Consider the following 11,069-nt stretch of genomic DNA (forward strand, 5'->3'; position numbering starts at 1 on the left):
TACTTTTTGATAAATAATTCGTTCTTATTGCGAAATAGGAGCACTATTTATCAATATGTAATAAAAGACGTGAGGAAATTCTGTCTTTTTTAAAGGCGAAATACTCAATAAGAAGTTTGTAAAAAAATATAACCAAATTACAGTGAAGTTCGCCTATATGAACCTGGTTATAGTGAATTGTCATTGATATAACTCTTGAAAACTTTTGGAAAAGATAGAATCATTAGCGATTTGTGAACTACGGAACATTTTTGAATACATTTTTATATTTTTAATTTAATGAACTTCTTAACAAGTCGCAACTTTTTAGATTCTAGTGATGTTCTTGACTCTAGGAAGTCTCTGCCCTTAAGAAATTTAGAACAGTTTGTGTTTTAAAAAGCTGTATAATCCACGCTCATTTTTGCCCTAGATTTTTCTTGTTTTTATGAAGGAGTCTCATTTAATTTATGTGTGGATCCAAATGTCGGAATCTTAACAAACTGTATAATTTATAGTGAACTCAGGCTATGCAGTTTATGGAAATTATACTTGCACATTTTATGCATGTGTCATGACTGACCCTGGCTTTAATCAAATGAGCATTTTCTTTATGAATAACTTTCTCCGTAGCAGCAGGCACCAGGATATCCACAGGATGGTACAAAAGATTATCGTTGTATTTTTCAGCACCTGGAAAACCGTTAATGGTTCCATTGTTTACCCTCCATTCCTCCAATTCCTACAAATTATTATTGCAGGTAATGATGCTGTTTAAATTTTAACTAGAATGTTTGATACCTTAGGGTCAATTCCATTAGGATTATATATGGAACCATCATATTCGATAACTCCGATGCATTTCGCTCCAGCTCTATCCAAATACCTCATAGTATGCAAACCCACATTACCGAAACCTTGAACGATAAAAGTTTTGCCTTTCCATCCAGTGCTAAGGCCGCACAGTTGCATGTATGATTCTTCATTTATAAAGTTTTCAATCCCATGGAAAACACCTACAACGGTATGATGTGAACGGTTCTAATTCAACTCAGTGCAATGTTAGTACACATGAAACATAATCAAAATGGTACCGCGGTCTGACCTAACTTTTCCAGTAAAAATATCTGGATACGGCGTTAATGACGATCAAACTTGTTTTTAAGAATATACGTTTTTTGTAACATCGGAGAATTTTGCGATGGATTTTATTGAATCCCGAAAAACTACAGCTGTGTTTGCATTTACATACATACCTCTGCCGGTGGCTGAAACTCTGCCATGAATACCGCCCTGGTTAATGGGTTTACCAGTAACACAAGCATGACTGTTGATATCCTTGTATCCAATAGTCTTCGAATAAGTGTCTGCTAACCAAGACATCTCCCTTTCTCCAGTGCCCATATCAGGGGCAGGCACATCAATGCTAGGTCCTAATAATTCACGTGAATGTGTTCAACAATTTCCATCAATCACAATTGAAACTTTATTTGAAAGTACGAATGTGTTCAAATCAAATTTTCGATTTGCTATGAATATACAGTGTCATCATTTCAAAAAATTATTAAGTATTTAAATGTGGAATTTACGGTTTTGGAAAAAAACACGTCAGTTTGTGTATTATCTACATTAAAAAACGAGGAATTTTCTTCGTGTAATACCTAGATAATTAAATGCTTAATGCCTTTAAATTGACGTGTTTTTTTTTCCAAACCATAAATTACTCTTGCTCAGCTAATAACTGAATAGAGTGCCTCGTTTTGAAATGAAGGCACTGTATAGAAGTTTATCCAATAGCAGTAAATTAATGTGAACTTTTTGAAAATTATCAGTTTGAAAATTGTTAAATATTGATGTCAATTAATCTTTAACGGTTGTCGTAAACGTTCAGATTGATAAATATTTGAAAGCAGCCAAGCTGTTTGATCCAGATTGCTTTTATTGCTTATGTAATCACATTGTTTAGATTAATCTAATAAGATTTGATAAATGGTAATCACCTTCAATATGTTTAATTCTTTCAAAATGGGCTTAACAACAATTTAGATTTTTTTCTATAAATAGATGGTTTTTATTACAGACAGGAATATCACACTAGACTCTAAGTAAAGCACTGAAAATGCAGAAACTCCATCCATACAAAATGCAGATGTTTCAAGAACTCTATGAGGATGATTTTGATGGACGAATAGAGTTTTGTGAATTCATAAGTGGCCAACTCAACAATGTTGATGATTCCGAATGAAAATGCTCACCAACACGCCTTTTCCGATTAATATCTTTGAAACAAACGCGAACCGACCTACAGTAGATACAAACTTTTTCCATCAAAATCAGAATATTCGTTTGTCCATCGAGTCGCGGTTCGCCCTGCATAATACAAATATTTATGTCCAATCTTACCAATAAATCCTTTCTTAACGAGCTCTAAAGTGAATCTTCTGGTGATCTTTTCCAATTCGTGTTCGGAGTACTTCTTTGGGTCAATCTTAATTCCTGCTTTGCCACCTCCGAATGGCACATCCACGCAGGCACATTTAAAGGTCATCAGGGCGGCTAAGGCTTTTACTTCGTCCTTATTCACATCAGGCGAGAAACGCATACCTGAAAAAACGGAACTTGCAGTACATTCTCAAAACCTTTAATCTATAAAGAAAATACTCAAATACAACGAATTACATACGCATGTGGGCGTTTTATACTGTTATCGGAATCTTATAAATAATGCTAGTTTTCCCGAAGATACATTTTATAAAAAAAATAAGTTGCATGAAATTTTAGAGCTTTTACTACCAGAAATTCTGAAAATTATTTGCAACTAATTAGAAAGAAAAATTCCTCAGTAAACCTCTCACTAAAAGTGTGTGTAACTCAAAAATGTAAAAGTGTTAAATACAAAAGTTTCAGATTTTTTTATTGTCTACAACTCTGCCACTGAACGTTTCCTTCTAGGGGGTCACGTTTTCAACCCCTAAGCTGCATCGTCATTTCCAGAGCTTTCTTGATCATTTTTTTAAGTTGGAACCTTAACAACATTTTCCACCTGGTCCTTGCCTGTTATTAGTTTTTTTTTCAAAAAAATTATTTGCTCTAGCTTACACCTGAAGTGTATGAATGTACTATTTGTGGGCTAAATCCAGCTGATTAGAAGAACAGAGAATTAACATATCGAACTTGATGGGGTTGGATGCGGATGTCGCGACCAACCGATAGCATGTAAAAAGTCCAGGTAGCATTTTCTTCAAATGAATAATCCATTAAATTTTACTGGTTGATATAACAGCGAACTTGTATTGTGTTAAAGGAACTGAAAATTGGCTACCAGAGTTAATTGTTCTCATTAATTGAAGGCCAAAATCGTTTATCCTAATAGAAAAAATGGCTACATAAAATAACTATTACATTTACTGCTTATTGTTCCCAAGGCCTCAAGCGGGAAACATCATAATAACCTCGATGACTTCAACTACCTTAAATGGAAATATGAAACGAATTAATTATCAAAATATATTTTAAAATCTAATTTTCCGAAATCCAAAATAAAAAAAATGTTATTTTCTGCTACTGGAGTACTTCTTAAAAGGGGATCAATGAGAAATCAGGCTACTATTGCTCGATATTTTAATGAATTTCCTGCAATAGCTGTAAGAATCAACACTGCTATTAACACACAACAAACAGCAGGTTTGCACTGTGCAGGTATTTTAATGCGATAGATTTATTTTTACTGTGAGGCAATAAGTCTGCCAAATACTATGGGATTTAAATATCCCATATGGTTAGCTATCATTCAATTAAAACAGTTTTCTGTACTTTAACTATTTTACAGTTTTATAAGTAGGCTTAGTGTTGAGGAATAAAGTTACACAAAAGTTGGTGTTCCATGAACAAATGCAACGACAAACTTTTAAAAAACATTAAAACAAGAGTTTATTTTACCTTAATAAATCTTTATCCGAAAATGCATTGTCAAAATGGTGATGGTAAAATTCCTAACAGATTTTAAATAATTTTTAATCAAAGTGATTAGTGCACAATGTGCAAATCGAAATGGATGCATAACACATTTCTTTGCTAAAAAATGAAACATCACATCTTGGCTATAGCTAAAACAACACAACAAAATATTTGTTTTACATATTAGGTTAAAAAAACCGTTCGTTTCATGTCCCTGGTGATACATGATAATACAATTAATATCGAAATGATAAATAGTCTAAACTATCATCCATTTTGAAAATAGAATATATTGATGGACATGAAAGCTGATTACCTACTGATTTTATCGCACATATTGAACTGTTTGTCTTATTAGAAAAATCGTCAAAAAGCTTATTAACTTACTATAAAAAAACCGTTGTTTTCCCGACTTATACCCTTATATATTCTGCTTATAATTGCTTAAATAACAATCTGTATACAGGGTGTAATAATTAGGCAGATTCGTGTAAGACATTGTTGCCATCCTTCTGATCTAGTTTTTTGCAAATATCTCAGTTTTTAATACGAATTATTTTTTTTACTATTTTTCCTGTACTCCCAAAACACCCCAGACAACACCTCCAGAGGAATGACGCCAATTTTGAATCACCCTGTATATTATGTAATATATTTTTAATTAAAATGTTGCTGATATGCATAGATATATAAATAAAACCCTTCTATTCATATAATTGATTCGTAGAAAGACTTGTTATACAGAAAAATGCACCTTTTAACATATGTATTAATAAACAAACGGTGCGAGTACAATTTGAATAATTTGTATAGTAGGTATGCATTGGCAACAATCACATTAATTTATTAAACAAGACATTACAATGTATTCATTCTTCAGTTCTTTAGATTGAAATTTAAAAACCGGTTCACTCCATTAGGTGTGTAGTGAAAATTTGTTCAAACACTTTCAGATGTAATCCCCAGTTTCTTACCCTACAGGCAGGCATTTCTAAATCAAATTTTCTATCCTTATATTAACCACAGTTAAGACATATTAATAGTTCTCCCATTAGTAATTAATGACGAAAATGATTAAGTAAACAGATAAGTTACTTAACCAAACCGACGTGATCTCTCCCCATAGAAAATAAATTCTCGTAGTAACTAAACAAATATATACTTACCTATATTGTATTTTGCGCTACGGAAAATAAAAATAGCCATCGCGTATAAGTATATCTATCAGGCATGGGTGTTGAAATAATTTACGCAATTTTCGTCAGCAGCACACCAAGATTTTCGACCAATAAAAATGCTTCTTCGCATTTATTTTAGTACTAGAAATGCCACCTCATTGAAGTTGGTACTGAACAAATACAGTATGTTCTAAACTGGTCCTACATGTGTCCGTTTTTTGGGAACTTAGAGGTAGAAAAATTATTAAATGAGAGAATTTGTATGGAATTAGGTGCAACTTCGGTGCAGATTTAGCAATATTTTGATTTCAGAATTTTTTTTATTAGTCTGGTCATATTGGGACCTTTTCCTTGTGGTTTAGCCAGGCACTTGACTTGGATTATGGACATAATAATAGACAGCAAAATTGTCAACATTAATGTACGATTCCTTTGTTAATTTTTGATAATAATTTAGCGTAAATCTGGCGATGCGGGGTATACCAGTTTAATCAGTATACAAATATTTGATATTCCGGCATATGATGACAAATGTTGTAGAAATGATTCTAGATTAAAACTACTTTGAGATGCGTCCGCCTATCATACAGTGTGTCGCACTTAAAATGGAAACACCCCTGTATTTTAGTTATTTTATGAAGCAAAGTTTTTAGTTTCGGTACAGATGTAGAATGTTATGAGCTTAAATGTTGGCATTCTTTTAAATTTTTACGCAAAGTCCGAGTTTTTCACAAAAACTTAATGTGTGGTGCGGAATTTTAGATGACAGAATAATGTTTCCGTTTTTCTTCTACACTACCTTACATGCTGAGCGATTGCTTAATTTTTTTAATAACGAATTAGGGGATGTTATGGAGGATCTGCCTATCAACGTGCGACACGAAATGCTTTTCCAACTAGACGGTGCATCTATTCATAACCGCCTGTTGGTCCGGGATTGGCTAAATCGATACTTTCCATTACGATGAATTGGCAGAAAAAGCTCTTTTGAACAGTAGCCCCCTCGCTCTCCTGACCTTACGCCATTAGATTTCTATTTCTGCGGTACTATTAAGAATAAGGTTTATAAAGTAAGGCCTCAAACTCGAGAAGAACTATGTGAGAGAATAAGACAAGCCTGCCGTGAAAAAAATGTAGCTGAACTTATGAGAGTTGCGAATAACAATCGCAAACGCATTGAAAAGTGCATTCGGCTTGCAGGTGGACTAGTTAAAGCAGACAACATTCGATAATACTAATTTTTTGCTTGAATTTTTTTGTTGATTTTTTTATTTTGTTGAATAAATAATGTTAGTATTTATGTATTGTTGCATTTTTCATTGCTTCAAAACTTCGGACCTCGCGTGAAAATAAAAAAAAACGACAAAATTTGACTTGAAACTCGGTATTTACCGTTAAAATAACATTCTGAACAACTTTTTCTAGTAACTTTTGCCGATATCTCTAACGCATCGCAAAATATAGCGAATTGCACCTATTCGCAAAGTCGTGGTAGACTGGGTTTTGATCTGAAGTTAGAAATGGGTACCCACTAACGCCCCCCGCTTATTATTTTCAGATTTTATATTTGTTCGATATATATCTGTACGAAAACCTGCCTCTTTTGGGGGTTGATATGCGTCTAGTTTTTCTGTAAGTACATATATTTGTATCAATAGTTTTAGTGTAACAAAAATAGACTTACAACGAAATAACGCCACTTTTGAATCACCTTTAACACCGGAATAACATAATATTATATAAATTACATATATGATTCCCTTAACACTGGAAAATATGATTTTGGAATTTTCATTTGGTAAGACTTTGATTCGTGCCATTCTTAGGAGAAATGAGTATTGAGAAATCACCTATGTTTCTACCATGACTTTTTGCAAAATTCGGGCAGTGTATCTTTGGAAAACCTACCAAATTGTCTGTTTTGAAAACCGAAATCTGTTTCGAATTTCACTTGGTATTTAAATCTTCGAATTAAAAACTAACTTTTGACACGCTTTTTGGGTGACTCAGTTCTACCTGAGAAATCACTGTTTTTCCTACGTGGATTTTTACGTACTGTATTATTCGAATTTTGTACAGATGAACGTTTCTTCTTAATAATTTAATTAATGGCGATTTCTTACCTCCTTTGCAGGGTAGCCTGTGAGTACTGTGTTGCGCTCTGTAACCCTTGATGACTTCGTATTCGCCATTATCCCTCTTTATGGGAAACGCCACTTCGATGATGTGATCACAGTGCTCCATGTGCGTGAGAATTCCACGGACTTTCGCTTTTCTTTGCTCCAGGGTTAACTTAGACCCTTTCACTTTGGCAAGATCTTCGACCAGCTTATCTTCCACAAGAACACATGCCTTGTGGAAAAAGTACTCCACCATGTCGAAGAAGCGAGGATTTGGGTTATCCGGCATGTCCTGTAAAGAACATTCATTTACCTGTCTAAACGTAGAAGATATTTCTCATAATATATTGCCTAAAATATTTGTTTTCCTCAGAATAGTTTAAGCAAGTCTTTTGAAACAATCGCTCGTTTTTTCTCATGGTTAACGAATTTTAAGAGCTTGACTATGTATATTTTTTTTTGATGTGGCGTCCAAGCAAGGGCATTAAGTTAGGGAGGGCCGGTATTTAACGTAACCGCTAAAATAACAGTCTTCCAAACGTGTAACCTGCAACCGTAGTTACACCGAGCCGATTTAACCGGTTGTTTTTGGAAGCGTCTCATAAAACCGAAACAGTGGTACGAACTTCGCACAGAACCGTAATGTAGATTATTTAATGTTTTAAAGACAGACATGAAGAAGATTTTTCAATTTTTCAAGATTTTGACAAACTTGTTTCATACCAAAAAAACACAACACAGGTATATTATAGTACTTCTGTTTCATGCGAGAGCTTATTTTTCAAAGCGGGTGCGATCATAAACCAGGGAAGAACTAGACTTACCAAAAAGCATGCGCATAAATATTATTCTTAAATGTTAATTCAGTTTCAATGAAATTTGGAGTTTTAAACATTTTCGCATGCAAAACGTATATTTTATTTAAACCATTTGATTTTATTATCAGTTTTTTTTCTTCATGTAATTACTTATGACCCATGTGTTGTTTTTGTTTTTAAAATATATTATTTTTAGTTTACCAATGCTAAGAATTATTTTTTAATAAACTAAATCATTATTTATCAGCACTATTTCTACCATCATCATTGTGAATTTTTAATGAAAAATTTAAAACGGAACATGTTACTTTTAAAACGGCATTTTGAAACCTAATGCCAAAGTGAAACTGTAACGTTGTAACCTGTTTCAGAAAAATAACCGTTAAGCACACTGACTCACTGATACTGAGTCTAACAACGTGATTGACACGCCATATGAGATTCATATTGTATGTGACATTTTTTGGCAAAGCTTCTGTATGTAAAAACCGACAATACATAGGATGGAAGATATGGTCCAACCAACTTGAAAATCAATGTGGTTATAATGTTTGCCGCAGGCTATAGTGTGTTCGCTAAATATAATGTATTACTTTTCTCAATCTGCTGTAAATGGTATGTCCAATAGTATACAAATTTCAAGAATTTGAATATGAATAAATATAACAGTGCATGTTCAATTTATAAGGGCAACAAGAAAAATTAGAGACCCCTAGATTTGAAAAAAAAACTGGTTTTTGTTCTTGATATAATAATAATGAATAATACATAAACGGCTCTTGATATAACTTTATCACATTCAATTATAAAATAAAACTTTTGTATTTAAATTGAAGCCAAATCATAAAACTATTACCTGGAAAAGGTTTTAGATTTGGTACCACAATACCAGAAATGTAATAAAATGATTAAGTTCGGACTTATAACTGTCCGACTACATTTAGTAGCAGATAATAGTATATTATACACCTAGGTAGAGAAGTAAGCCATTAGAAGCCTGTGTCCCATGCATCCGTTTATACGATGGTAGGATGATACGAAAGTGTTTCTATTGGTTGGAGGTCTGTCAGTTCGTGCTACGGCGGACGAATTGACAGATCTCCAACCAATAGAAACACTTTCGTATCATCCTACCATCGTATAAACGGATGCATGGGACACAGGCTATATACCGAGAACTTCTATAGCGTAGCGCCGGGGGAGGATATAATGTGCGAGGGATTTAGGGAAATGAAGTAAATAATGGTGACTGCTCAGCAGGGTGGCCATCCGTACGGTAATCACCGTACATGTACGGTAATTTGGGCAATTGTACGGTGTAGGTCTCCAACCGCACACCAATTGCACGGTATTTTGGTATTTTTGTACGGTAAATATCATGGGATCTTGCTTCTAACCAGTGTGAAGGCTTTTTCGAGCTTCAAATATGATAGTTTCAAATGGCTTGAACGGTAATACGCGTTTGAAAAGTTGGCCACCCTGCTTCTCAGGTTAGTAGTAAAAAGTGTTATTATGTTGCTGTATTCGGGGCGTTTTACTCCATTGATGAACAATGTGGAATATTTTGAGCGATTTTATAACATTTTAGGACAGCTCTAGAAGGAAGCTTTACTTGCAGCACTTTTTCACACAATCCAGTTTTCATACCTAACACTGATCCAGTCCCGATCCAGTACAGGCAAAATTTAACCTCTAAATTAACAGAAGACAATAGAACTCCTTAAATTTTGAGCGAATCTACCAGTAAAATGTTGGTCTATTTTGGGACACAATACAAAATGCAATAAAATCATTCAATTTTACGATTCTGTAACCAACTAAAACGTCAAGTTTAAATTTAATGTGAGTTTCAGGAATGTAGAAGCTACACAATAGTATTTTTGGAAAAAAGAACAATCTGGGAAAACAAACTCATACCTTTAATCTATCCGGAATAACGTGTTCCGCATAGTTTCTGCCTGGCTGTACGTTGTTGACCATCACAGGTAGAGCTTTGAGTAGAGTCCCAAATTCCCCCTTAAGGGGTCCTGCGGCCACTTTAGACACGAGATTAAACATCACCAACGCCTTTTTGCCACCAAATTAGTTAATTACGTAATTGAAAGAAGCTCTATTTTAAATATACCGATATTGTCCCACGGAACACACTCTGCCACAACTTCCAAATTAAAAACACTAAAAATATGTTCTCCTGCTTAATACCCTTGCATTTTTTGCCGGCTGTGCCGACGAACTCACGGTTGCCACCTCGGCTCAGCAAAATAAAGCATTACGATCCCTAACAACTACACGTTCGGACGACGCCCAAAATTCTAATTGAATAATAAGAATGTTTAACTTAAATATATTATTTTTTTACAAACTTCTTGTTGGGTATTTCGCCTCAAAAATTTTTGTCTTTAAAAAAGACATAATTTCCTCACGTCTTCTATTACAGATTGATAAATAGTGCTCCTATTTCGCAATAAGAACGAATTATTTATCAATTGATTTGATTTGATTTGAAGAACTATCACCTAGAGGGTATCCTGCGACACACTTAGGCTCAAGCTGTAAGAGAAAATTCTAATTGGAAAGGAAATTAATTTGAAAAATTACCTTGACGTTTCGATAGCTATTTTCTGCTATCGTTATCAAAAGAACCTAAATGAACCTAAAAAAGAGTATGTTTATAAATTGTGTAACAATAGTAGGATAATACAGTATATGAAAATTCGCTCTGATAATTCGTCTGTGCAAATTGTTAGTTATGTGACTTTGACTTAATCTCATTGTTTAAATTAATAAAGGTAATGTTAATTAATAATTTTGGTGTAAATTTAATTTGGATGTATGTTTCTCTGGTCTAATTCAGATTTTAGCATAGGTAACCATGTATGACTTAAATTAAATGAACATGAAGCAACACAATTATTTTGATTTAGTAAAATTAGCGCGCTTTCTTTAATTTTACGTTTTTTTGTAGATTGTTCTTTTGTTAAAATTGTGGAATTATTCCATTGAATTTTATGGCAATT

General features: G+C 33.7%; 2 protein-coding genes across 2 annotated transcripts in view; one reads left to right on the forward strand and one right to left on the reverse strand.

Annotated features, from left to right (window-relative positions):
• The window catches only part of LOC109543076 (glutamate dehydrogenase, mitochondrial), a gene marked incomplete in the record, with an annotated part of 16,318 nt that extends 6,005 nt beyond the window's left edge, over positions 1-10,313 (reverse strand). Inside the window, 7 exon segments of the mRNA XM_048668644.1 lie at positions 563-721; positions 781-995; positions 1,236-1,412; positions 2,383-2,583; positions 7,238-7,526; positions 9,970-10,119; positions 10,178-10,313. Of these exon segments, the coding sequence (XP_048524601.1) occupies positions 563-721; positions 781-995; positions 1,236-1,412; positions 2,383-2,583; positions 7,238-7,526; positions 9,970-10,110 (1,182 nt within the window).
• Positions 9,379-11,069, forward strand: part of LOC109543079 (zinc finger Y-chromosomal protein) — a 26,264-nt gene continuing 24,573 nt past the window's right edge. The window contains exon 1 of the mRNA XM_048668647.1: positions 9,379-9,542. The gene's annotated coding sequence lies outside the window, so the exon portion shown is untranslated. The remainder of the gene's footprint in view (positions 9,543-11,069) is intronic.

Source organism: Dendroctonus ponderosae, unplaced genomic scaffold, assembly GCF_020466585.1.
Source record: "Dendroctonus ponderosae isolate FM_Combo_2020 unplaced genomic scaffold, Dpon_F_20191213v2 Dpon_F_20191213_7, whole genome shotgun sequence".
Classification (NCBI taxonomy): Eukaryota; Metazoa; Arthropoda; class Insecta; order Coleoptera; family Curculionidae; genus Dendroctonus; species Dendroctonus ponderosae.